The following is a 26,897-nucleotide window of genomic DNA, read 5'->3' as shown; positions in this document are numbered from 1 at the left end:
AGCATGACAAGGTAAGAAAATAATATGAGCCCCAAATCAGGAAGAACCTATAAGGAGTAGCAGAAAGTATGTTGATTTATCTTCATTAAAATAGCAAGGATTCAATGGTCACCCATGTTGCGATACACAGTTTGAAAAGTTACTTTCCTACTAATTTTTTTTTATAATTTCGTTTAATCTTGGAGAAATCTTTTACAACTCGATCACTCCTGTAATAAGATGTATTTGAGTAGTTCCTTCAATTTTTTGCTTTTGTGTAATTCAAATAATAAATTCAATACTGTATTTGAGACATATACTTAGTAGTAGACGTTAGTTATACTAGCGGGGTGGGGTTTCATTGTAACATATCCATGCATGTATAAAGTGTATTCCAAACAATTTTACCCCCTCTATCACTTTTTTTTTCTTTTTTTCTTTTTTCTGGTTGGTTGTGGGGCCTAACTCTGGGCCTGGGCGCTGTCCCTCAGCTCTTCAGCTCAAGGCTAGCGCTCTACCACTTGAGCCACAGCGCCACTTCCGGCTTTTTTTTCTTTTTGCTTATGTGGTGCTGAGGAATCGAACCCAGGACCTCATGCATGCAAGGCAAGCACTCTACCACTGAGCCATCTTCTCAGCCCCCACACCCCCCCCCCATCACTTTCTTCCTTATTTTCTAAAATAATATCAACAGGTTTTGTTTTTCTATTTTCATACAAGCAAACAAACTACTTGGACTATATTCATCTTCATCCATCCTCTTTACTGGTCTAATCCCTCCCTGCCAATAGAAATGATTTCTTTCTCTGCCCCCGAAAGGCACATTCTAATTATCTACAGATTTTAGATTTCACTCCATTCTGTCCCCTTCCAGCCCAAAGTTACTAAGGAAAAAGACATTACAGGGTAGGCTACAGCAGCTTGGAACCATGGCAACGTTGAATTCCTGAATTTCTGTTTACACCCAGAAAAGAAACAGCTTTCTACCCCCCCACTCTTCCCTACCCCCTCCCAGGTACTGTGGGCTGTTACTTTTGTGTGTCTCATTGGTTAATGGATTAAACACATACACCCATTTCAAAAAAAATTTTAGTGAGCCTGCAGGAACTAGTGTGATGGTTTACTGATGTTCCTCAAAGTTTACAGTGTATAGATATTGCTTAGGAATCTTATTAAAATGCAGACTCTGATTCAGTGCGTCCGGCAAGAAGCCAAGTTTTGCCATTTCTAACAAGCTCCCAGGTGATTAGTATGGCTGTTGAGGTGTCAATTACAATGTCCGTCTTAACTGCCAAGCGCACAGGATATTTATATTAGCCTAAGAGTACATTCTTTCCTTGTAGGTAAGTCTAAAATGAAGCCAATTATAATCAGAAGTGCTTAATGAGCACAGCAGATTGCTAAGCATATGGGAAGGCACAGAAGCAAGAAACTGCTTGCTGCACATTGGGAATCATGAGCTGGAGAGATTGATAGAGTCAGATCATTAAGGGTTGAGCTTTAATCTGTGTCAATCCGTGTCTTGCAGAGCGCAAAACTGGAAGAGTTTCTGTGAAAAAGCTTTCTAGAGCCAAATTTGTTTGGGAAACCTTTTATACTCTGATATTTTCCATGCCTATTTTGATTTTATTTATTTATTTGTGCTCCTACTGGGGCTTGAACTCAGGGCTAGGGCGCTCTCTCTTAGCTTTTGTGCTCAAGGCTGACACACTACTATTTAAGCCACACCTCCACTTCCCATAATTTGATTTCAAAGATGCTCTGAAGTCTACCTGTAATAAAGAAACCTTTTCTTTCTTTCTTTTTTTTTTTTGGGGGGGGGTCCAGTCCTGAGGCCTGAACTCTGGGCCTGGGCGCTGTCCCTGAGCTCTTCAGCTCAAGGCTAGCGCTCTACCACTTGAGCCACAGCGCCACTTCCGGCTTTTTTCTTTTTGCTTATGTGGTGCTGAGGAATTGAACCCAGGGCCTCATGCATGCAAGGCAAGCGCTCTACCACTGAGCCACCTTCCCAGCCCGAGAAACCTTTTCTTAAGTAGAGATAATACTTCACAGGCAAAACAGGCTATAGAATTTGCGGAGCTCAGTGCAAAATGAAAGTGAGAGATGGCTTTTTCAAAAATCATTATAGACTTTCTAGATGGTGACAAGAGTGTTAAACCAACTGTGGACCCTTCTAAGTGGGGCCTTACACAACTGCCCATAAAGTTGGCCTTGCTCAGGGGGACACTGGGATCATTAAATGAGTAATATATGGAATATGCTTTATACAACAAGCATTAAATAATAACTATGGAATACACATGGATTTTAGTTAGAACTGTTGGTTGTAGCAGAAACCCATTTCATCCAGTCCTAGTGGGGGAAAAGCAGAATTCATTATGAAGATTTCTCAGGCACGTGTTTCACATTCCAAGGATAGAGATTGCCAGCCAGGCACAAAAACACATGGAAGAAAATCATCAAGTCTCTTTCTCAGCTCTACTTCTTTCTATAGGTTCCTTATTTACAAATCAATCCAAAAGAGATCTCCCAGGAGGAGATAGAGGTCTATGAGTCTCAATTCCATATTCTGAGGAACAATCTCTCTCTGATGGGTTCACCCATTTGCATCCAGACTAAGTAACTGTATGTGAAGATGCTTCTGCTGTTAGCAGCCCTGTGGAGGGAGAGCCCAGTGGTCTGACTGTGTCCCAATTTTTTCTACCTCATGAGCCCAGATGCCTAGTAATTTCTTGCTTCTGTGCCTTTATACAGGTAAAAATGTGTATATCCCAGTCTTTACATATTCATTTGATTGTGGGAATTTTTTTTGACAGTTCTGTGTAGTCCAGGCTGGCCTCAAACTTAGGATCTTCCTGCCTCAGCCTTCTGAGTGCTGAGATTACAGGCCTGCCTATGCCACGATATCTTTAAGAAATGTACCCAGGTCCTTTCTTAAAGGAATATTTATCTATTAACACTGAACAGAGCACATCTGGCAACTGCTGTTACTAGAGACAGGGAGATGGGATACTTAAAGTAGATGTCTGATTCCTATGAGCTGGATTTGTATTTTAGAGGCCTATGAGCAGAACTGTTTGGGGGCGAGGGGGTAGTGAGACAGGAGACAGGAGGGCTGATGAGGTAGCTACAGAAATCCAGACCTGTGGGGCTGAGAAGGTGGCTCAGTGGTAGAGTGCTTGCCTTGCATGCCTGAGGCCCTGGGTTCGATTCCTCAGCACCACATAAGCAAATAGAAAAAAGCCGGAAGTAGTGCTGTGGTTCAAGTGGTAGAGTGCTAGCCTTGAGCTGAAGAGCTGAGGGACAGCGCCCAGGCCCAGAGTTCAGGCCCCATGACCGGACCCCCCCCAAAAAAAAATGTAGAAATCCAGACCTGTGTTAATAGGGTGATAAGAGTGTAGAAATATTTGGAAAGTAGAATTCTGAGTCTTTTAAAAAAGTTACCTCTATGGACAGTAGAGGGAGAAGAAAAAAGACAAGGATGGTTTAGAGGAGTAATTTGGGGAAGGAATAGATGGCGATTGCTAATTATGGAGACAAGTGCAAGAGATGGGGCTAGGAGATTAAGTGTGATTTCAATTCTTCCCCCCAACCCCCAGTACTGAGGCTTGAACTCAAGGCCTGAGCACTGTCCTTTAGCTTTTTCACTCAAGGCTGGCACTGTACCACTTGAGCCACAGCTCCACTTCCGGCTTTTTTGGTGCTTCATTGGAGATAAGTCTTACAGACTTTTGGGCATTGGCTGGCTTGGAACAGAGACCCTCAAATTATAGCTTCCTGACTAGTTAGGATTATAGTTGTGAGCTACCTGCATCAGGCTATGACTTCAGTTTTGTTTGGTGACAGGAATAATAGTCAAGTGGAAATATCTAGAAACCTGAAACTTGGGTTGGAATAAAGGCTCAAGATGCTGTTATGTTTTGAATGTACTTTGAAGTTCATGTGTCAGAAATTTAACTCCTAATGCAATAATATTGGAAGGTGTCAGCACCTTTCCTCTAGGGAGAGGTGACTAAGGTCATAAGGGCCCTGCCCTCAAGAACTGATTAATGTCATTATCAAGGGAGTGGGTTGTTATAAAAACAAGCTTGTCTGTCTACTCATTATATCATGGGATTATGTAGCTTCAGATACTGGCTCCTCAGCATTTTACTTCCCAGCCTTTAGGATTGTAAGAAGTTTGTTTATTTTCTTTAGAAATCACCCAAATTCTCAGTGGTAGAGTGCTCGCCTAGCATTCATGAAGCCCTGGGTTTGATTCCTCAGTACTACATACCCAGAAAAGGCCAGAAGTGGTGCTGTGACTCAAGTGGTAGAGTGCTAGCTTTGAGCAGAAGAGGCTCAGACAGTGCCCAGACCCTGAGTTCAAGAGCCAGGACTGGCACAAAATAAATAAATTACCCAAACTGGTATTTGGTTAAAGCATCAAAAATTAAGGAATAGGCATGGTGGTTTATGCTGTAGTCCTAGCTACTCAGGAGGCTTGAGGTCTGAGGATCACGGTTCAAAAACCAGTCTGAGAAGTCTGTGAGACCCTTATCTCCAATTAACCACTAGGAAACTGGAAGTGGAGCTGTGGCTCAAAGCTAGCCTTGAGCAAAAGAGATCAGGGACAATGCCCAAGCCTCACAACTGAGGGCCCCCCCCCCAAAAAAAAAGAAAACTAGGATGGTTGAGCTTCAGTCATTCTTGGTAATAATGAAAATAATAACGGCTCAAGCATTTAAATAGCAGCGCTGAAGACGGCATAGAGCATGCTGCATGGTCCCTTCCCTTGGGGGAGCTGGTTTGCAGTTGCCTAGGGAGGGTATTTATCAATAAGGTAATTCATGACAAGGCCCTGGCTGCTTACGAAGAACAGAATTTCAGAATCAGGAGCTGAACAAGTCCTACTCTCCCCGGCTTACAGCTGTGACAAGGAGGGAATGGCCACAAGTTGGCTCCAATTCTTGGTATCCTCACTGTTCTCTGCAAATTCCAAGCCAGGAGGGTGTGTGTGTGTGGGGGGGTGGTAGTTAGCCCGCGGTGCACAGCACACAGGGCAATCTGGGGCCTAGCTGTTTCCTTTGTGCCTCTCTGCACCGACAGCCCAGGGAGCAGCCACAGGAGGGACCGTTCCCTCGCGAGGTGCACTCCGCTCAACCCCAGCCAACGCACCTCTAAAATCCGGGTGGAGCGAGGCAAAGGGTGACCATGATAAGGCCAGGACTAAGGTCTGTTCCTGCGGGTGCCAGCACCCCGGAGGCAAAGCGTGAGTACTCCAAAGGTGGGACTCGGGCGCCGACACCGGCCCTGACGGTTGGGAGAGAACAATGAGCCTCCGTGGAGGAAGCCGAGATCCCCGCCGGAAGACCCGGAAGCGCGACGTGCGGAAACTCCACGCCCGCGAGAAGCCGCCCTGCGCGCGTCCCCGCTGAGCACCGCAGTAGGAGCGGAGCCGATGCGCGCGCGCGCGCACTCACACAATCGCTCGGACATAGCAGGGAGCCTGCCAGGCGAGGACGGGAGAGCGCACGACAGAGCGTGCCGCTCCCCCCTCCCCCCCGGCAGGGAGCGTGCGCATGCGCACAGACGCCACTGGTCCGCGCCAAGAGCGCGGGAGAAGGGACGCAGGCCACTGAGAAGAGCCGCACCTCGGTGAGCGCTCCCCCCCTCCCCTTTCTCCCGGAGTGCTTTGCGCGCGGCCGGTGGGCGGGGGGGAGGGGAGGGGAGGCGGCGGTGGTAGCCATGTTGTTGTGAGTCTCTGTGTCTCACCCTCGGTACTTCGGTGGTTCGGAGGAGGAGGAGGAGGAGGGGGAGGAGAAGGAGGAGGTGGGGTGGGGGGGGAGGGAGGTAGGAGGGGAAAGAAGACACTGCCGCCACCGACGGCGGAGGAGGGGGAGGACGGCCACGAGCGACGCCGCCGGTGCCCAACGGTCGGTGTCCCCGGCTGAGGCAGCACGGCCGCAGCAGCCCAGTAAGTCCGCCCGCGCTCGCTCCTCGTCCCGTCCTTGGGTGTCGCGGGGACCGGCTCCGGGCTTTTGTGTGGCCGCCCGGGCGGCCGCAGGCCGTCGGCGGGAGGGCGGACGGGCCTGCGGGCGCCGGGCGGGCTGCGGCCTGGGCCGGCGCGCACAATGCAGGGGAGGGGAGCCGGAAGGGGGTGTGCGCCGCGCGGGGGAAGGGGCCGCCGCGCTCGCGGCTTTCCCGCGTCGGCCCCCCGCCGCCCCCCTGCGGGCCCCCCGCCCAGCCCCCGCGCTCGCCGCCGCCGCCGCGCGCGGGCTCGGCCCGGATCCGGTTTTCCTTCGGTTCTGGCGCACTCCGGGGTCAGAGCCCAAGCCATCCGATCGTCCGCCCCTCCTCGGGATCGGAGAGGGGGGGACAGGCCGGGGCGCGGGGGAAGGGGGCGAAGAAGCGTGCGAGTTGGAAGTGGGTGAAACGGAAGGAGGAGTGGGTTTGGGAGAAGCGTGGGGATGCCCGAGGGCCCGAGCGTGCCCAGGACAGGCTGGCGGGAGACAAATGCGGGCATGAGACGAAACCAGGACTTGGGTTCAGCTTGGTTCAGCTGCCACGGGGAAAGGGAATGTGGTGGTCAGTAACTCTCAGACCCAAAGGTAGAAAAGGTGAGCGGGTTCAAACGTTGAGGGGTAGTTTGAGATCTGAATTGGGTCAAATGTGGGCAAGAAAATCCTGTGGTTTTATGCCCAGACACGTGCTTAAAAAAAGTTAGTGCTACTTCCGAGAAAATGCACTCGTTAGTTTCTCATTGTAACACATTTAACCTTGGGAGGGGAATGGCTTGCCACAGACCTGTTAAGTACAATGAGACGAATTGTGTCAAGACAGTACTTTTTAAGCTTGTTATTTTCTTCTTCCCTTAAACTGGTGGCCCAAGTGTTTGGTAAAAAGGCTTTTTAAGGAAAATGGTTTTATATTCTTTTTTTTTTTTTTTTTTGGTCGATTGTGGGGCTTGAACTCTGGGCTTGGGCACTATCTCTTCAGCTCAAGGCAAGCGCTCTATCACTTGAGCCACAGCACCACTTCTCGGAAAATGGTTTTAAATGCTTCAGCATAATATAATACTGTGAAGATACTGGATGTGAAGAAAACGATTTAAGAAGGGGAGTTACCTTAACGTTTTAAAAGCTTGTTTGCCGTTTAGATTCGTGTGTATACTAGGTGACTGCCACGTGAGTATTCGAGGACGATTTAAGAAATTCTGGCTAGGAATCCTGTTTTTTAAAACATGAAAAGATGAATATTTTCACATGCTTAATGTTTCGACTGTTATTCTTGTGATATCTTCCCTTTTAAAAAAATTACCTACATCATGTGCACAAATCAGATCATGGATAGCATTTGTTTTTGTTGTTCTACCACTTGAGTCATGCTTCCAGCCCTGCTTTTTTTTTGTTGTTTGCCAGTCCACGGGCTTGAATTCTGGCTGGGGTGTCTTCCCTAACCTTCTTCTGCTCTAGGCAAGTACTCAACTACTTGAGCCACAGCGCCACTTCCAGCTTTTTTGAGGAGTTTATTGGAGAGGGCTGGGAAATGTGGCTTAGTGGTGAAGTGCTTGCCTAGCATGCATGAAGTCCTGGGTTTGATTCCTGAGTACCACAAAAACAGAAAAAGCTGGAAGTGGCGCTGTGGCTAGCCTTGAGCAAAAGAAACTCAAGAGACAGTGCCCTGAGTTCAAGCCCCAGAACTGGCAAAAGAAAGAGTCACAGACTTTTCTGCCCGGGCTGGCTTTGAACTACTATCTTGAGATCTCAACCTCCTGAGTATTACACCACTGGAGCCCGGTTCTCGGCCCTCTCCTCCCTTCCCCCCTTTTTTAAGCTGGTTATTATTATTATTATTATTATTTTGTTTTTTGGGTCCGGTCGTGGGGCCTGAACTCTGGGCCTGGGCCCTGCCTGTCCCTCAGCTCTTCAGCTCAAGACTAGCGCTCTACCACTTGAGCCATAGCGCCACTTCCGGCTTTTTTCTTTTTGCTTATGTGGTGCTGGGGAAACGAACCCAGGGCCTCAGGCATGCAAGGCAAGCGCTCTACCACTGAGCCACCTTCCCAGCCCTAAGCTGGTTATTTTGGAGATGGAATCTGGACATCTTTTCTCCTTAGACTGGCCTTGAACTGTAATCTACCAGCTCTCATCCACTCACTGGAGATTTTTCTTCCTCTGCACAAGTCTAACTACTTTTCTTTTGTCATTAATTCCTTTGCCAAATAATTCAAACTGTTTGGTTTTAGTATATAATTTTCTTGTCTTGAGTTGAAAGTCCTCTTAGGTGTTTTAATATTTAGAAAACATTTTAACTGTTCATGTGCATGTGTGCCCACGTGTGCGCCAGCGCTGATCCTGGGGCTTTATAGGTCCTAGGTATTGTCCCTGTGCTTTGTGCTCAAGGCTAGTGCTTTACCACTTGAGGCACAGCTCCGCTTCCCACTTTTTGGGTGTTAATTGGAGATAAGAGTCTCATGGACATTTCTGACTGGGTTGGCTTTGAACCACCATCTGCAGATCTAAGCTTCCTGAGTAGCTAGGATTACAGACATGAGCCACCAGCATCCATCTTTAAAATAACTTTTTAAAGAAACTTAGTTCAGCTAATCTCTTAAAGCTGTAACATTGTTAGGCCAAATTTTCATAGGTTTTGCAAGTGTATAAAAATCAGGCTTGGGCTGGGAACTTGGCTCAGTAGTAGAGCGCTTGCCTTGCACGCATGAGGCCCTGGGTTCGATTCCTCAGCACCACATAAGCAAAAAGAAAAAAAGAGCCGGAAGTGGTGCTGTGGTTCAAGTGATAGAGTGCTAGCTGAAGAGCTGAAGAGCTGAAGGACAGTGCCCAGGCCCAGAATTCAGGACCCATGACCGGACCCCTCCCTCCCCCGCAAAAAAAAAATCAGGCTTGCCAGGCACCGGTGGCTCAAGCCTGTAATCCTAGCTATTCAGGAGGCTGAGATCTGAGGATCGAGGTTCAAAGCCAGCCCGCGCAGGAAAGTCTGAAACTTATTTCCAATAAAACACTATAAAACCGGAGGTGGTGCTGTAGCCCAAGTGGTAGAGCGCTAGCCTTGAGCTGAAGAGCTGAGGGACAGCGCTCAGGCCCAGAGTTCAAGCCCCACGACCAACAACAACAAAAAATCAGGCTTAACATAAATAGTAAAGTAAAACCACAGTTATTTATAAGTCTCTGTGATGCTGCAGTATAGTTGGTCTAGAATGTACTTATCCAGGTGAGAAGTAATTATGATTATAAGTTAGATTAGCTGTGTTCTATGCCAATCTTCTCAGGAAAGAGACGCCTCATTTATTAATACTATTACCATTGTTGTCCCAGTGCTGGGGGTGGATCCAGAATCTAGAGCTCTCCTACTGAGCTTCATAACCCCAACTTTGCCTCTTTTTTGTCAACAAATCTTCTTAATTTGAAATGGAAGAAGTTTCTGTCTCCTGGACTCAAGCTCTACATACTTCTAATTTAAAGACTTAATTGGATTTCTAAAATATGAAATCTCTTAATTTTTAATGTTCTTAAAGTTACGGATATTTAAGATACAGTATCTGAGTATTCGAATCTTCTATGGCTTTGACTTCTATTGATGTTTGAGTCCATTTTATTACATGTGTGATTAATATAAAGTTTGCACTTAACTAAAACAGTTTTATAGTTTGTGATGATGAGTATATTTCTTGCTTTTTATTCCCTCTATTAAAGATTGCACCTTAAGCCTGCTCTGCTGTTTGACCCATGCTTCAAGCCTGATTTCTTGATGTTTTAAGAATTTTTTTTTAAAGCCTGATTTGTACCTGTATATTTCTTGCTTTTTATTCCCTCTATTAAAGATTGCACCTTAGGCCTGCTCTGCTGTTTGACCCATGCTCCAAGCCTGATTTGCTGTTTTAAGATTTTTTTTTTAAAGCCTGATTTGTACCTGTTGTCTCTTTATTCTTCCATTTGGTGAATTTGTCAGAGGGAATTGATCAAGTATAATTGAGACCATTTTTTTCTGAGAGTCTGTTTGCTCTGTCCTTGGACTTGGACTTGGGGCTTGGACTCTGGGCTTGGGTACTGACTCTTGAGCCTCTTTGTGCTCAAGTCTAGTGTTCTACCACTTAAGCCACAGTGCCACTTCTGGCTTTTTTTCCTAAATAGTTTATTGGAGATAAAAGTCTCATGGACTTGCCTTCCCGGGCTGGTTTTGAACTGTGATCCTGAGTCAGCCTCCTGAGTAGCTAGAATTACAGGCTTGAGCCACTGGCACTCCCCCCCCCTTTTTTTTTTTAATAGTAGAGAGGACAGTAATTGTCTCATGCTGCCTGTGACTAGGTTAGATAATTATGGGGTCTAATATTAGAGAACCCTCTTGGCCTCAGCCTAAATTATGCGGTCCAGTGTAGTTTTTTTTAATTTAAATTTTTATTTTTTGTGAACATACTGTACAGAGGGGTTACAATTACATGGGCAAGATAATGAGTACATTTCTTATTAAGCATTGCAGCCTCCTCCTTTGTTTACCCTTCACATCTCTTCCCAGCCTCCCCCCCTACCCCCCCACCCAATCCCCCCCCCCCAAAGTTGTAAAGTTCGTTTTCGACATGACAACTTGTTCCAGTGTAGTTTTATCTGTGGTAAAGGAGATCTTTGTATTACCATCAATTTTACTCATATATCTTTCTTCTGAATTCTGAGATAATAGAAGTTTCTTCAAACACTGTTACTTAGAAGCTAATTGTGTATGTATGTGTGTGCGTGCATGCATGTGTGCGTGCGTGCACGCGTGTGCCCGCGTGTGCCCGCGCACATGCCAGTCTGGGGGCTTGAACTCAGGGTCTAGGTGCTGTTCCTGAGCCTCTTTGTGCTCAAGGCTAGTGCTTTACCACTTGAGCCATCGTACTACTTCTGGCTTTCTCTGAGTAGTTTATTGGAGATAAGAGTTGCATAGACTTTCCTGCTCAGGCTGGCTTTGAATCTTTTTTTTTTTTTTGGGTCCGGTCGTGGGGCCTGAACTCTGGGCCTGGGCGCTGTCCCTCAGCTCTTCAGCTCAAGGCTAGCGCTCTACCACTTGAGCCACAGCGCCACTTCCGGCTTTTTTCTTTTTGCTTATGTGGTGCTGAGGAATCGAACCCAGGGCCTTGAGCATGCAAGGCAAGCGCTCTACCGCTGAGCCACCTTCCCAGCCCTGGCTTTGAATCTTGATCCTCAGATCTCAGTATCTCAGTTGTTTTGTTTCTAGGATTACAGGTGTGAGCCACTGGCACCCAGCAGAAGTGTGTGTGTGTGTGTGTGTGTGTGTGTGTGTGTGTGTGTGTGTGTGTGTGTTGGTTATGGGGCTTGAACTCTGTATGTGCGTGTTGGTTATGGGGCTTGAACTCGTGTGTGTGTGTGTGTGTGTGTGTGTGTGTGTGTGTTTGGTTATGGGGCTCGAACTTGTGTGTGTGTTGGTTATGGGGCTTGAAGTGTGTGTGTGTGTGTGTGTGTGCGCGTGCGTGCGTGCGTGCGCGCGCGCGCGCGCGCGCACGCCCTGGGGCTTGAACTCCTGGGCTTGGGCGCTGTCCCTCAGCTCTTCAGCTCAGCTCAAGGCTAGCGCTCTACCACTTGAGCCACAGCACCACTTCCGAAGTTAATATTTTAATAGTGAATTTTATATTTGATATAGACAAGCTCAGTTTTCATTTAAAATTTACCTCTATTGTGGTTGAAAACTGAACTTTAGAGACCTTTCAAACTTTTCCAGTGGTAGAAACATTGCAATTATAGATGCCTGATAAATGCCTTTTCTTCTTAGTTTCTTGTAGATTATGTTTATAGGCAAAATTGCTACTCTGATAACTAAAGATTGAATTTCTTTACAAATGAAGATTGTTTCCCAATTAACAAGCTTTGCTTTCCAGAGTTTTAATTCTTAAAGGGCAAACACATTTGTCTTTTATTGACCTTTCAGCTGAAAAATTTGAGCTTACTCTGGCTACTTTGTTCTAAAATACTTCAAAGAATTTAAAATGATTGATTATTCAAATGCGTTGGAAAAGGATAGTTTCCTTAGTTCTACTCTGCTAATTTAGCTACTGTAATTCTATGCGTTTTTTAAGTTGGACATCACTGATGTTTACTTCTGTTCTGCTGGAGGGATAAAAGACTTGGGTACTGAGAAATACCCCAATGTGCATACCTTATGTGCAATCACTAGCTGCCAAATTACAAAAAAAAAAGGGGAAGTAGTATGAGATGCAGAGCAGCAGAAAGGGGTAGTTCAAGTGTCAGAATAATTTGATGGACTGCAGATGGGAGAGGAAAAAGAGATTTTTATCACATGGGGCAAAGAATGTTTGGACTGCACAATCCCTGAAATTTATTGCCTTAGAGTTGGTTCACTTGGCTGATGACACTTGGAAACTTATGTTATCAACATAGTCTATGAAAATAAAATCTATAGGTAATTGTCAACATTTATTCAGTGGTTGTGGTGATGGTAGACAATAGAGAAGGACTGTATACAGTTTTTTTTTGTTTGTTTTTGTTGTTTAGTTTGAAAGGGAGGAGTTACCAAATACATGTGGAACTTAGTTTAAGGATAGACCTTTGACTTCTTGGTGTAGTAGTAGTAATAATGTGCTATTGAGAGTAGTAAGTTTTAGATCTTACAAAGTGGTAACCACTGGTTTTTAAGCAGTTTCTGGAAGATTTAACTAGGGATTACTGACAGTCTTCCTTTTTTTTTTTTTTTGGTAGGTAGTGGGGCCTGAACTCTGGGCCTGGGCGCTGTCCCTCAGCTCTTCAGCTCAAGGCTAGAGCTCTGCCACTTGAGCCACAGCACCCCTTTCGGCTTTTTCTGCTTATGTGGTGCTGAGGAATTGAATCCAGGGCCTCATGTATGTGAGGCAAAGCACTCTACCACTGAACCACCTTCCCAGCCCTGACAGATAGTCTTGACTGACTAGGTTCAATTAGTTTTACTCAGACACTAAAGGTAAATAAACTCTTCAGTCAGGATGACTGTAGGGTTAGGCTTTAAACACTGAAGTTGTAGGTAGGAAAAAATATGGATGGAAGGAACTGTCTGATTTTGTTAACTACCAATAAAAATATAACATAGGGCCTATGTGTGCACATCGCCATTGTATTTTATCAGTACTTTTCAATGTGATTAAATGTAAAACACTTAAATGTTCTGTGGTAAAGCCTGAATCTTTACCCCCAATTCAGCATAAACAATGGAGTTTTGAAATTAAGAGAAGGATAATGCCTCCAGATTATACCCACAAATGTTTCTTAGACAGCTTTTGTATTGCAATATAATTGGTTGTTTTTTATCCAGTGGAGACTTGTAGGTGTTTTTTATCCAGTGGAGACTTGTAAGTGTTGTCTTTAATTTCTAAACTATGTGAATCTTAACATCAGAAAAAATGGATGATAACAGGTTCTTTGCCAGTTTTTATAGAATTCTTGTAGAGAAAGTATTCATGAAGTATTGATGAATAACATGGTATATGTTAGTTTTTTGGGTTTTTTTGGTTGGTCATGGGGCTTGAACTCTGGGCCTGGGCACTTTCCCTGAGCTCTTCATTTCAAGGTGAGTACTCTACCACTTGAGCCACAGTGCCATTTCTTGTGGTTAATTGTAGGTAAGAGTTGTACAGACTTTCCTGCCTGGGCTGGCTTTGAACCACAATCCTCAGATCTTAGCCTACTGAGTAGCTAGGATTGCTATATTTCTTAATTTGAGCATTCTAACTCATATCTTTTCATCTAGTTAGGTTACCAAAAACCTGTACCCTTTAAGGATTGCTTGCCTCTTGTGCCAGACTATCCTTAAATGTTGGTGATAGGTGAAATATAGATTGAACTTGTGACTATAGTTCAGTGTGTCAAGTGCTTAAAAAGTACTGTGGACTTTGGTAGGTAGACAAAATTAGAGAACTTAATTTTGTGAATAGGTTAATGGATTGCTATTTTGCCAGAAGAATTAATATGTAGTGAACCTGGTAGAGGAGAATTGGCTGAAGATAAGACAGGAGTGCCAGGAGCCCACTGGAATAAAAGACTTCATCTAATATGGGCAGTCCTGAAGACTTTGGAAATGTAAGATTATAAAATAGAAAGATTTAAGCAGTCTTGTCTGTGAAATCCTACTTAAATACTATCTGTCAAGTTGCTTTCCCTGAATTATGTTAGTTATGTATATAACAACGAACTGAAAATAAAAAAATTTGAAACCTTGCATCTGTTGGGAATGTTATTGAAGATGTTCTTCTCTTAGAACACTCTTCTAGAATAAAGTTGCTTTTAGAGAACTGGCAAGATTTCTTTCCTTCACAATATTAATAATTGTATATTGTATATTGTACTGGTTTTTCTCCTTTTATCTTGGATCACCAAAGGTAGCAAAAAATATTGAATGTCTGCTTTGTTTGCTAAACTTTTTGTTTTATTGTGTTTATTAAGGCAGTCTAAAAGTTTCTGTTGAAATTAATATTGAGTGAACTTTATTTTAATCTTGTTCTACCATAGATGCCTTTTAAAAATTAAAGCAGTTTGGTCATTCAGAGTGACCAATTCAGGGCTTCTTGTTTGTTTGCTTTTAATAAGTGAGGAACTATAACGATCACAAGGTGGCCCATACCTGTAATACAGACTACTAAGGAGGCTGAGATTCAAGGATTGCAGTTCAAAGCCATTCTGAGCATGAAAGTCCAGTTATCCATAAAAAAAGAAAAAAAATGAGTGGAGCTGTGTTTCAAGTGCTAGTTTTGAGTAGAAAAGTTCAAGAATAGTGTCCAAGACCAGTGAAAACACACACACACACACACAGGCTGAGGGTGTAGCTTAGTGGTAGAGCACTTAACCTAGTATGTGTTAGGCCTGGGAGGCTTCTACCACTAGCACAAGTGGGAGTGCCACATTGAAGTTTGTTAATTGAAGTGGATTTTAGTCAGACATGATGTTCACCCTTGTAATCCTAATCAAGAAGTGCAGGCCGGAGGACTTGTAAGTTGTAAGCGACCTTGGGTTACACAAGACCCTATTCCAAAAAGTAAAAAATACCTTGGGAAGGAGAGGAAGCAGAAATTTTTATGCTTTTTCTCAGATCATGAATTCAGATAAGATTTCTTTGGTTTTGTTTTTTTGGGTTTTTTTTTGTCCCCTTCCTGGGGCTTTGACTCAGGGCCTCGAGCTGTCCCTGGGCTCTCTTGCTCAAGGCTAGTGCTCTACCACTTGAGCCACAGTTCTATTTCTTGCTTTTTTGGTGCTCAATTGGAATTTAATGGACTTTCCTGCCTAGACTGGTTTTGAACTGCCATCCACAGATTTGAGACTCTTGAGTAGCTAGGATTACAGGTATAATGGTGCCTGGCTCAGATAAAAAACATTTTAGTTCCTTATTAACAACATAAATAACATTATTCAAGTTATTTTTCCCCTTAATGCTGTATTCCAGTTAATAGTGTACTAGATAGCCATTTAAGACAAGCTTTCATTAGTTGGGCATAATGTGAACTAAAAATAGCACAATAACTCTAGTGGATTTAAGCTATGTTTATATAGGGCCTTTAAAATTATTTTGCTCATTTCTATAAAAGCTGTACAATATGGAGAAATAGGAAGACAAATCCAACAGTACCTCTCTGACAAAGTTACTTCATGCATGTTTAGTCATTAAAATATACTACCTCCCTTTTTTAGACAAAGGTGGAATTATATGTACATTAGTCAATTTGGTATTTTTACTTGGTACTGGGGTATGATTTATTATACTAGTACATATAACTAATTTTCACAATATTTTTTAAAGTTCATGGCATTTTAAACTTTTTTTAATAGTTTACATTAGTTATTACAGAGGAGGCTTTCACTAACATTTCTGCACATATTTACAGTATATTCCAATCTCCCTTTGATCCTTTGAGATTAGGTATTTAGAAAGCTTTTATTTTCAGTGAAATGTAGGATTATATTAAGTATAAGGCCATTGTAATATGACTATAGAAAGTTTGTTTACTGATTTATTTGACATGTATTCTACGCCGTTCAAAAATAAAAGTAATGTATGGGAACTATTGTAGGAATAAAATAAAATTTAAAGTAAAAATTGTGTCACTAATTGTTTTTATTAAACATTGATTTTTTTTCTTTTTGGTCATTTGTGGGGCTTGAACTTAGGGCCTGGAGCTGTTCCTGAGCTCTTTAGATCAAGTCAAGCTCTACCAATTAGAGCCATAGAGCCACTTCCGATTTCCTGAAGGTTAATTGGGGATAAGAGTCTCATAGGGACTTTCAGCGAGGATTGGCTTTGAGCCCTGATGCTCAGATCTCAGCCTCCTGAGTAGCGAGGATTACAGGTGTGAAGCACTAGCACCCAGCTAGTGCTTGGGATAGTTTCCTTGGGATATTTTATTATTTTTCCTTCCCTCACAAAAATAGTATACTTAGTATCCTTCCTTTCGCCTGCCTATCATTGTAATTACTACATTTCACAAACACTGGTATGTCATTGATGACATGAGTTTTTTTTTACCCTGATTGTGATTTAAAGTAGTTTTAAAGTCTAATGAATAAGCAATATTATTAGTATTCAAAAATACCAATACATGGATTTAAGAGAAAGGTTGTTGTCGATTTTATGTAGAAATCAGGTGGGGGATTTGTGGGATTTGCACATGAATAAATGGTAACAAGCTGTTTGGGTGGCTGAAATATAGTGTAAACTATATTGTTTTTGGGGGGGGGAGGGGTCAGTCATGGGGCGGAGCTGAGTGGAATGGGGAAGGGCCAGAAGACAATATTCATCCTTCCGAGGAATCCCCTGGTGACCTGTTTTCTACAGCGAGGCCCTGCATCATAACATTTCCTGACCGAAGTATCAAATTATGAATCCACCAGTGGATGAATCTGTTCATGATATCCAGTTCCCAGAGTCTCACCTCTGAACACTGCTTGCATCAGGGACCAAATCTTCAATATATACATGTGCTATGAGCAGAGAGTAAAGGATGTAGGACTTCTTACTGAAAGAAGGATGGCTTATTTAGTTAGGGTAATGAGGATGTGTCTTTTAGAGTCTTGATAGTATTGAGTCCTCCTTCAGTTAGTAGCTTTGTCTATTAAGGTAGAGAATTGACCACAATTCTTTTATGAAGTAAGAATATAATACTTTGCCTGGGTTGTAGTGAGAATTAGATAATAATGTGTTTAGAGTGATCTCTGGCATAAATGTACAATTTCTTTGGAGATTTGATTAAAATGAGCTAAAAAGAAAGCTTATTATGAAATCCATTTTTAGGAAACATTTTCATATGCTAGTCAAAAATATAATTGAGAAACTAATCAGTGAAATTGTTACTACTTCATGCTTCATGGTGTTTTTCTGTTACATTGTTAATTGTACTTTTGGTAGTTCTTTTTTTTCACAGATTTTTCAAGTTTATTTGCTTATCCAAAAATAAAAATTCAGAGAAAGTACAAAAACAAATGCTTAGAATTCTTAGGATATAAGATAAAGTGATTCCTATGGTAAATAATGCTGCAGTAAACATAGTTGAGATATGGAACCAACCCAGATGCCCTTCAGTAGATGAATGGATCAAGAAAATGTGGTATATATACACAATGGAATTCTATGCCTCCATCAGAAGGAATGACATTGCCCCATTTGTTAGGAAATGGAAAGACTTGGAAAAAATTATATTAAGTGAAGTAAGCCAGGCCCAAAGAAATATAGGTCCCATGGTTTCCCTTATTTGCAATAACTAGTATATGTCTGAGACATATACTGGTCTGGGGCTTGAATTCAGAGCCTGGGCACTGTCCCTTACTATTTCCTCAAGGCTACTACCATTTGAATTTTGGTGCTTAATTGGAGATAAGAATCTCATGGACTTTATTGACCAAGCTGACTTCAAACTGTGATCCTCAAATCTCAGCCTCCTGAGTAGCCACCATCACCTTCCCCTCCCCTCCCTTTGATTCTCTCCCCTCCTTTTACTTTTACTCTTCTCCCCTCCCCTTTTCTTCCCCCTGCCCTTGTGCCAGTACTGGGGCTTCCTTGTAGCAGTATTGGGACTTGAACATCAGGGTCTGGTTATGTCACTTACTTAGCTCTTTTTCTCAAAATTGATGTACTGCCTTTTAAACCACACCTCCATTTCTGGCTTTTAGCTGAATAATTTGGAGACGAGAGTCTTTATCTTCTGATCAGGCTATCTTTGAACCACAATCTGTAGACCTCAGTGTCCCGAGTAGCTAAGATTAAGCCCAGCAATATGTCCTGATCTTTCTAGAGCAGTTTCAGAGGACAAATACCTTGCCTTGTAGGCCAAGTATGACTGATGCCTATAATTCCAGCTACTTGGAAGATGAAGATTGGAGGATTGTGTTTGAGGCCAGTTTGGGCAAAAAATGAATGAGATCGTCCTTCACTCCATCTGGTATAGTAGTGCATGTGTGTAATTCCAGCTACTAAGGTGTAGATGGGAGAATAACCATCTGAGGCCAGCCCAGGTAGAAAGCAAGTGACCCTATCTGAAAAGTAACTAAAAGCAAAAATAGGCTTGGGTGAGTATGTGACTCAAATAGGCCCTATGATCAAATCCTAGAACTGCCCCCCCCCCCCAAAAAAAAAGACTTTTTTTTTTTTGGTCAGTCAATGGGGCTTGAACTTGGGTTGAGTGCTGTCCCTGCGCTCTTCAGCTCAAGTTTTCTTTTTTTTTTTTTTTTTTTTTGTCGGTCGTGGGGCTTGAACTCTGGGCCTGAGCGCTGTCCCTCAGCTCTTCAGCTCAAGGCGAGCACTCTACCACTTGAGCTACAGCGCCACTTCCGGTTTTCTGGTGGTTTATTGGAGATAGGAGTCTCACGGTCTCTCCTGCCCGAGCTGGCTTTGAACCGCGATCCTCAGATCTCAGCCTCCTGAGTAGCTAGGATTACAGGCGTGAGCCACCAGCGCCCGGCTCAGCTCAAGTTTTCTAGTGGTTTATTGGAGATAAGAGTATCACAGACTAGCCGGGCGCTGGTGGCTCACGCCTGTAATCCTAGCTACTCAGGAGGCTGAGATCTGAGGAGCGCGGTTCAAAGCCAGCCCGGGCAGGAGAGACCTTGAGACTCCTATCTCCAATAAACCACCAGAAAACCGGAAGTGGCGCTGTAGCTCAAGTGGTAGAGTGCTCGCCTTGAGCTGACGAGCTGAGGGACAGCGCCCAGGCCCAGAGTTCAAGCCCCACGACCGACAAAAAAAAAAAAAAAAAAAAAAAAAAAAGAGTATCACAGACTTTCCTGCCCAGGCTGGCTTTGAACCCAGATCCTCAGATCTCAGCCTCTGAGTAGCTAGGATTACAGGCGTGAGCCACTGACTCCCGGCTAAAGAAGACTTTCTTTATATTTGCATATATAGAAGTATGTCTTTATCCTTGTTTATCTTTTAAAGTTTGATCTCTGTGAGATTTAGGGAATTGAGTGTGTATATATGGAATTGAGTTGAGTGTGTGTTGGGGGGAGTGTTCAGGGATCGCAGGGTTTTGTGCATGCTAAGCAAATGCTCTACCATTGAGCTGTATCTCCAGTCTTTAGAATATTTTTAACTATTTATTTATTTATTTATGGTGGGTTGTGGGGCTTGATCTTTGGGCCTGGGCGTGCTGTCCCTGAACACTTCAGCTCAAGGTGAATGCTCTACCACTTGCCACAGCACCACTTCTGGTTTTCTGGTGGTTAATTGAAGATAAGAATCTCATGGAGTTTCCTGCTGGGGCTGGCTTTGAACCATGGTCCTCAGATATCAGTCTTGTGAGTAGGATTACAGGCATGAGCCACGAGCTCCCAGCTTTAGAACATTCTTGTACAGAAATTCTTTAATGTCACAGAGCTGGGATGGAATAAAACTTAGAAGATTGGAAAAAAGATCTTATTCCTCCACTGTTTTAATCTTTATTTTATAAAAGAGAAGAGAATGTACCTTAGGAACACTTAAAATTTTCCTGATCACATAGTAGAGTTGAAAACAAAATTCAGCTGTTCTGAATTCAGAACTCTTCCTGTTACCTACTTCTAGTGTCTGGAAGTACAAGTACACAGACTAGCAGAAAAATGTAAAAAAGTTGATAGGGCTCCAATAGTGATCTCCAAATAGCCCTTGGCAGATCAACTTAGAAGGATTTAGCTCAGTGTGTGACCTGAGGGAAGGAACATGTGGCAAAGGAAGCTTCTTCACCTCAACTGGGAAGCACAAAGAGGAAGAGGAGGTGCTAGGATCTAAATATACTGGTCAAGTACACATCCCTGTTGATGTAATGCCCTAATACTAGGCCCCACCCCTTAAAAATTGGAACACTTTTCCACATAAGTATGGTTCTTTGGGGAACATGCAATATCCAAACTATAGCACTGACTTGTTCAAGTGTGTAGAAAAGTATATGTGATTGAATTTATGCTCCCAGAAAAAGTAATGTACTGGAAACTGAATCTTTGGTCTACTACAATACTTGCCTAAACTGGATTTTTGTTGTGTGGATGAGAAAAAGCATTACCATATTAACTATTCATTGGCAAATTTGTAAACAAGTTTTTTTTTTTTTTTTGTCAGTTATGGGATTTAAACTTAGAGCCGGGGCACTTTCCCTAGGATTGTTTGCTGAATGCTTTTGCTGAAGGCTAGCACTCAACCATTTTGAACCACAGTTCCACTTCCAGTCTCATGGACTTTCCCGCCCAGGCTGGCTTTGAACCATGATCTCAGATCTCAGCCTCCTGAGTAACTAGAATTACGGGCATGAGGCACCAGCACCTGGCAAACAAGTTAACTTTTAAATTATTAAATAATTGTACAAAGGAGTTACAATTCTTTAAGCAAGTTAGTTGATATGCTAAAAAGTATTCTGAGCCGGGCGCCGGTGGCTCACGCCTGTAATCCTAGCTACTCTGGAAGCTGAGATCTGAGGATCACAATTCAAAGCCAGCCGGGACAGGAAAGTTGTGTGACTCTTATCTCCAATAAACCACTAGAAAACCGGAAGTGGCACTGTGGCTCAAGTGGTAGAGCGCTCGCCTTGAGCTGAAGAGTGCAGGGACAGCCCAAGCCCAGAGTTCAAGCCCCAGGACCGACCAAAAAAAAAAGTATTCTGAAGGACTTTATTAGTAGATACTACTAATGCTTATAATTAAAAATAGCTATTTAAGCATGTGGAAGTACATACTCTGGTAGTCACACATTTCTCAGATGCAGATCTCTTTTATATCTCTGATAGTAAGTGCTACATGATTAGTCTCAGTTTCGTTTTTTTTTTTTTCTTTTTCTTTTTCTTTTTTGCCAGTCCTGGCGCTTGAACTCCAGACCTGGGCACTGTCCCTGAGCTTCTTTTTTTGCTCAAGGCTAGCACTCTATCACTTGAGCCAGAGAGCCACTTCCCTCCTTTTCTATTTATGTGGTACTGAGGAATCGAACCCAGGGCTTCATGCATGCAAGCCAAGCACTCTACCACTAAGCCATGTTTCCAGCCCCTTGTTTTTTTTTTTTTTCCATAAAGAATATTCTTTGCCAGGAGCTGGTAGTTCACACCTATAATCCTAGCTATTTTGGAGCCTGAGATCTGAGGATTCAATTCAGAACCAGCCCAGGTAGGAAAGTCTGTGAGACTTTTTATTTTCTTTTGTTGGTTGTGAGGCTTGAACTTAGTGCCTAGGTGCTGTCCCTGGGCTCTTTTGCTCAAGGCCAGTGCTCTACCACTTTGAGCCACAGTTGCACTTAAGGTTTTTGACTGGTTAATTGCTTTGAACTGAGATCCTCAGATCTCAGCCTCCTGAGTAACTAGGATTACAGGTGTGAGCCACCAGCACCTAGTTTGTGAGACTCTTACCTCCAATTAACTACCAGAAAAACCAACAGTAGAGCTGTGGCTCAAAGTGGTACAGTGCTAGCCTTGAGCAAAAGAGCTCTGAAACAGTGCCTAGGCCCTTAGTTTAAGCTCCAGGATATCCTCATATGTAAAATTTAAGGTTCTCATTTTTCTTTTAGCATTTTTGAGTGGTCCTGTATAATCTGAACTCCATTGTTTCTAGTGTGAAGTTAGTTACTTGTCATTTGTGTTCTTTTTTTTTTTAATTGTGAAAACACTGTAGAGAGGGGTTATAATTATATGGGCAAGGTAATGAGTACATTTTTTATCAAGCATTGTTGCCTCCTTGTTTGTTTCCCCTTCCCTTCTCATCCCTCCCCCCTCACCCCATGCTCTTTTACTCTGGTTGCATTCAGAATTTATTTGATCTATTTCTATTTTGGGGTTTTATTATGATGTCTGTAAGTAAAGGATTTTTTTTTTTTAAATTATGCCAGGGCTTCATTGAGCTTGAATTTATAAACTTGGTTCTTAACAAATTTGAGGTAAATTACTGGCTATTTTTCTTTGGAATTTTCTGCCTTATCCTTTTTCCTTGTACTCCTGTTACGTATGGTACTTTATTTTTTGGGGGGGGGGGTCCGGTCATGGGGCCTGGGTACTGTCCCTCAGCTCTTCAGCTCAAGGCTGGTGCTCTACCACTTGAGCCACAGCGCCACTTCCGGCTTTTTTTTCTTTTTTGCTTATGTGGTGCTGAGGAATCGAACCCAGGGCCTCATGCATGCAAGGCAAGCGCTCTACCACTGAGCCACCTTCCCAGTCCCGGTACTTTCTTTTTTGATGAATACTGGGGTTTGAACTCAGCTCCAAATGCTTGCTCTGCTACTGGGGCCATGCCTCTAGCCTTTTTGCTTTAGTTATTTTTCTGATTAGGGTCTTACTTTTTCCCTTGCTGGCCTGGGTTATGATCCTCCTACTAACTCTTCTATGCTTATTGGTTGAGATGGATGGAGTCTCTTGCTAACTGCCTGGACTGGTATCAAAACTTTATCCTAGCCTGGTGCCGGTGGCTCACGCCTGTAATCCTAGCTGCTTAGGCGGCTGAGATCTGAAGATCACGGTTCAAAGCCAGCCCGGGCAAGAAAGTCCATTGAGACTCTTATCTCCAATAACCCACTAGAAAACCAGAAGTGGCGCTGTGGCTCAAGTGGTAGAGTGCTTGTCTTGATATGAAGAGTGCAGGGACAGTGTCCAAGCCCAGAGTTCAAGCCCCATGAGCGACCAAAAAAACAAAACAAAAAAAACAAAAAAACTTTATCCTTCTAAATTCTCCCTCCCAAGAAACTGAGATTACAGGCACGAGCCACTGATATATGGTCATAATAGTTTCAGCTTTTGATGTTGAATTAAGATTTGAGTTGTAGCTTAATGCTAGTGGCTCACCTCTGTAATCCTAGCTACTCAGGAGGCTGAGATCTGAGGATCAAAGTCCAAAGCCAGCCTAGGTGGGGAAAGGCAATGAAACTCTTTAACTCCAATTAAGCAACTGGCAGCTAGATAGAAGTGGAGGAGGTGTAGCTCTAGTGGTACAGGAACTAGCCTTCATCATAAAAAGCTCAAGTGACTGTGCTCAGGCCCTGAGTTGAAGCCACATAACTGGGGTAAAAAAGTTGCAGTTTTATTGTGCCCGTACTGGGGAGTAGTGAGTACCAGAGCTTGAATTTAGGCCTCGAGCTCTTATGTAGTGTAGTTTTTTCACTCAAGACCTGGTGCTCACTTGATGGCATACCTCTACTTGGTAGAGTACTTAAGACTGTTCTCTCCCATGAGAATTTATTGATCTATTTGCAAGTTTATGGACCCTTTTGTTACCTATAATCTTCTGTTAAGTGAATCCAGTGATATTTTAAAAGGTACTTTCAGTTTTATTATTTCCATTTGATTCCTGTAATTTTTCTTAATGGCTAAAATTTTCTATTTTATTTTATTTTATTTTTTGGGTCCGGTCGTGGGGCCTGAACTCTGGGCCTGGGCGCTGTCCCTCAGCTCTTCAGCTCAAGTCTAGCGCTCTACCACTTGAGCCACAGTGCCACTTCCAGCTTTTTTCTGTTTGCTTATGTGGTGCTGAGGGATCGAACCCATATGTGGTGCTGAGGGATCGAACCCAGGGCCTTGAGCATGCAAGGCAAGCGCTCTACCACTCACTGAGCCACCTTCCCAGCCCAAATTTTCTATTTCATAAAATGTGTTTTTTGTTTTTTTGTCCATTGTGGGGCTTGAACTCTGGGCCTGGACACTGTCCCTGAGCTCAAAGCGAGCACTCTACCACTTGAGCCACTATGCCACTTCTGGTTTTCTGGCGGTTTATTGGAGATAAGAGTCTCATGGACTTTGTTGTCTGGCTTTGAATCACCATCCTCAGATCTTAGCCTCCTGAGTAGCTAGGATCACAGGTGTGAGCCACTGGTGCCTGGCTGGTGTTAATTTATTTTTTGCCATTCCTGGGGCTTGAATTCAGGGCCTGGGCACTGTCCCTGAGCTTCTTTTGCTCATGGCTAGTATTCTGCCATTTGAACAACAGAGCTACTTCTAGTTTTTTTCTGTTAATATTGTATTAAGGAATGGAACTGAGAGCTTCATGCATGCTAAGCAAGCACTCTACACTAAGCAACATTCCCAGACTGTTAATTGTTTTGTTGAGACTCAGTGTTCTGTTATCTGACTCCACAAATTTCTGGCTTCTATGGTGCTTAGCTATGGACATTTTTGCTACTTAGAGTCTATAGGTCAAGTGTCACATACAAGTCTGACAAAATTTATTGATAAAATTATGGTTATGGCTGGACATTGATAATCCTAGCAACTCAGGATGCTGATATCTGAGGATAAAGGTTGGAAGCCAGCCCTGGTAGGAAAATTCTGGGAGACTCATCTCCAATTAAGTATCAAAAAAGCTGGAAGTAGAGCTGTATTGGAAGTGGTAGAATGCTAGCCTTGAACAACAAAGCTCAGGGACAGCACCAGGCCCTGACTTCAAGCCTCATGTTTGGCATGTGTTACAATTTAAACCGAATATTGTTTCTTTACAAGTCACTTTAAGGAGTTTTAGTTTTATTTTTAAGGAAGAATTAAAACAGGAATCACATGATCAGAGTACAGTTCAGAAAAATTACTAAATTTGGAGATGAGATTGTATGATGGGGAGATGAAAAGAAAAATTGCAGTTTCTGGTAAAAGGTAATGGTGTTCTGAACAGCTAGACAGCTGGAAAATACACAAATAGTGCATGATAATTTAGTGGTACATGGTAAATGTACTTACGTGTGTAAGGAGGGAATAAGAGAAAAAATAATTTTTTGGGGGGGGTCCGGTTGTGGGGCCTGAACTCAGCCTGGATGCTGTCCCTCAGCTCTTCAGCTCAAGGCTAGCGCTCTACCACTTGAGCCACAGCGCCACTTCTGGCTTTTTTCTTTTTGCTTATGTGATGCTGAAGAATCGAACCCAGGGCCCTATGCATGCAAGGCAAGCGTTCTACCATTGAGCCACCTTCCCAGCCCCCCCACCCCCAAAATAACATTTTTGCTCAAGGCTAACACTATACCACTTGCCCCACCTCCAACTCCAGCTTTTTCATTCTTTTTTTTCATTTTCTTTTTTTGCCAGTCCTGGGTGTTGAACTCAGGGCATGGGCACTAACCCTGAGCTTCTTTGCTCAAGACTAGAGCTATACTACTTGAGCCACAGTGTCACTTCTGAGGAATCGAACCCAGGGCTTCATGCATGCAAGGCAAGCACTCTACCACTAAGCCAGCTTCCCAGCTAACTTCTTCATTCTTAATTGAAAATAAATGTCTCACAGACTTTCCTGCCTGGGGTTAGTTCAAACCACGATCCTAAGATCTCAGCCTCCTGACTAGTTAAAATTACAGAGGTCCCCTATAGTACCTGGGTTTTGCTAGCATTCTCATTGCAGAAAGTAAAGGCCACCTGACTGAACCCATTGTCATGTAAGAGATAAAGAGTGACTCAGACTGTTAGGAATGGAAAGAACCAGAACTGTGTTTTTGTTTTATTTAGGAAAAACCTGGGAAAATAATTATTTTTGAGAAAAACTTCACTCTGAATACTGTAACTGCTGTCACTATAATGTTGCATTTGTTTACAAGTGGATTGTTACTTTATTGCTATTAGACATCTATATAAGGTTTACAAGTAATAAAATGCTGAGAAATTTTGAAAAAAACTCAAAGGAATAAGTTACATGAAATTGCTTTGTAATAGGAAATACAACATTAAAGATTTAGTTTAGTGTTTGAACTTGCTTTTCTATTCACAAATGTGTAGGTTTTACACCAGGTGTTATACAAGTTTTAATTTATATTGCTCTTGTGTACTTTTAATTTGTATACTTTATTCTCCATTTTCATAGAGAAATCTGTTCCTGCCTAACTCGGATCTTGCTAATAATAATAGCAGCAATATAATATAGAATTCTTGATTTAAAACTTTCTAGGGCTGGGAAGGTGGCTCAGTGGTAGAGCGCTTGCCTTGCATGCATGAGGCCCTGGGTTTGATTCCTCAGCATCACATAAGCAAAAAAGAAAAAAACCGGAAGTGGCGCTGTAGCTCAAGTGGTAGAGTGCTAGCCTTGAGCTGAAGAGCTGAAGGACAGCGCCCAAGCCCAGAGTTCAGGCCCCATGACCGGAATTTAAAAAAAAAAAAAAAAAAAAAAAAAAAAACCTTTCTAATTTTTGTTTTTGTTACTCAACAGGTTTGATCTGTGGATGAAATGAATCATGATTTTCAAGCTCTTGCATTAGAATCTCGGGGAATGGGAGAGGTAAATATTTGCCAGTACTAAAAACTTATACCTCACTTATTTTGACCCTCTCAAGCTTAGTTTTAACTCATAAATCCTTTTGAAAATAGTGGTTATATCTTTCAATCATATAGATTATTTTAAAGGCTCAAATTATGCAAGTATAGTGATTTTTAGCTGTTTTTTTTAACACTGTTAAGTTTTAGTGTTTTGTTTGTATCTAGGTGATTTCTCTTGGCTTGATAATGTCTTCTGATTTGATGTTGAGCCATATATAATTAGCTTTTTCCATAAGATAAT

The 26,897-nt window shown here is 42.9% G+C and overlaps 2 protein-coding genes across 6 annotated transcripts in view; one reads left to right on the top strand and one right to left on the bottom strand.

Moving 5' to 3' along the window:
* Window positions 1–5,304, bottom strand: part of LOC138829071 (b(0,+)-type amino acid transporter 1-like) — a 50,612-nt gene extending 45,308 nt beyond the window's left edge. Inside the window, exon 1 of the mRNA XM_070025058.1 lies at window positions 5,137–5,304. The gene's annotated coding sequence lies outside the window, so the exon portion shown is untranslated. The remainder of the gene's footprint in view (window positions 1–5,136) is intronic.
* A 497-nt stretch (window positions 5,305–5,801) lies between these two features.
* Pum2 (pumilio RNA binding family member 2) overlaps window positions 5,802–26,897 on the top strand; it is a 100,359-nt gene continuing 79,263 nt past the window's right edge. For all 5 annotated transcript variants that reach the window (XM_070025055.1, XM_070025054.1, XM_070025051.1 and 2 more), the window contains exons 1-2: window positions 5,802–5,935; window positions 26,550–26,618. In XM_070025055.1, coding sequence (XP_069881156.1) covers window positions 26,568–26,618 — 51 coding nt within the window. In that variant the 5' untranslated portion in view covers window positions 5,802–5,935; window positions 26,550–26,567. The remainder of the gene's footprint in view (window positions 5,936–26,549; window positions 26,619–26,897) is intronic.

The sequence above is a fragment of the Dipodomys merriami genome, unplaced genomic scaffold (genome assembly GCF_024711535.1).
Source record: "Dipodomys merriami isolate MVZ:Mamm:240054 unplaced genomic scaffold, mDipMer1.0.p SCAF_17, whole genome shotgun sequence".
In the NCBI taxonomy this organism is placed as follows: domain Eukaryota; kingdom Metazoa; phylum Chordata; class Mammalia; order Rodentia; family Heteromyidae; genus Dipodomys; species Dipodomys merriami.
This window is presented reverse-complemented; position numbering and strand designations above follow the sequence as displayed.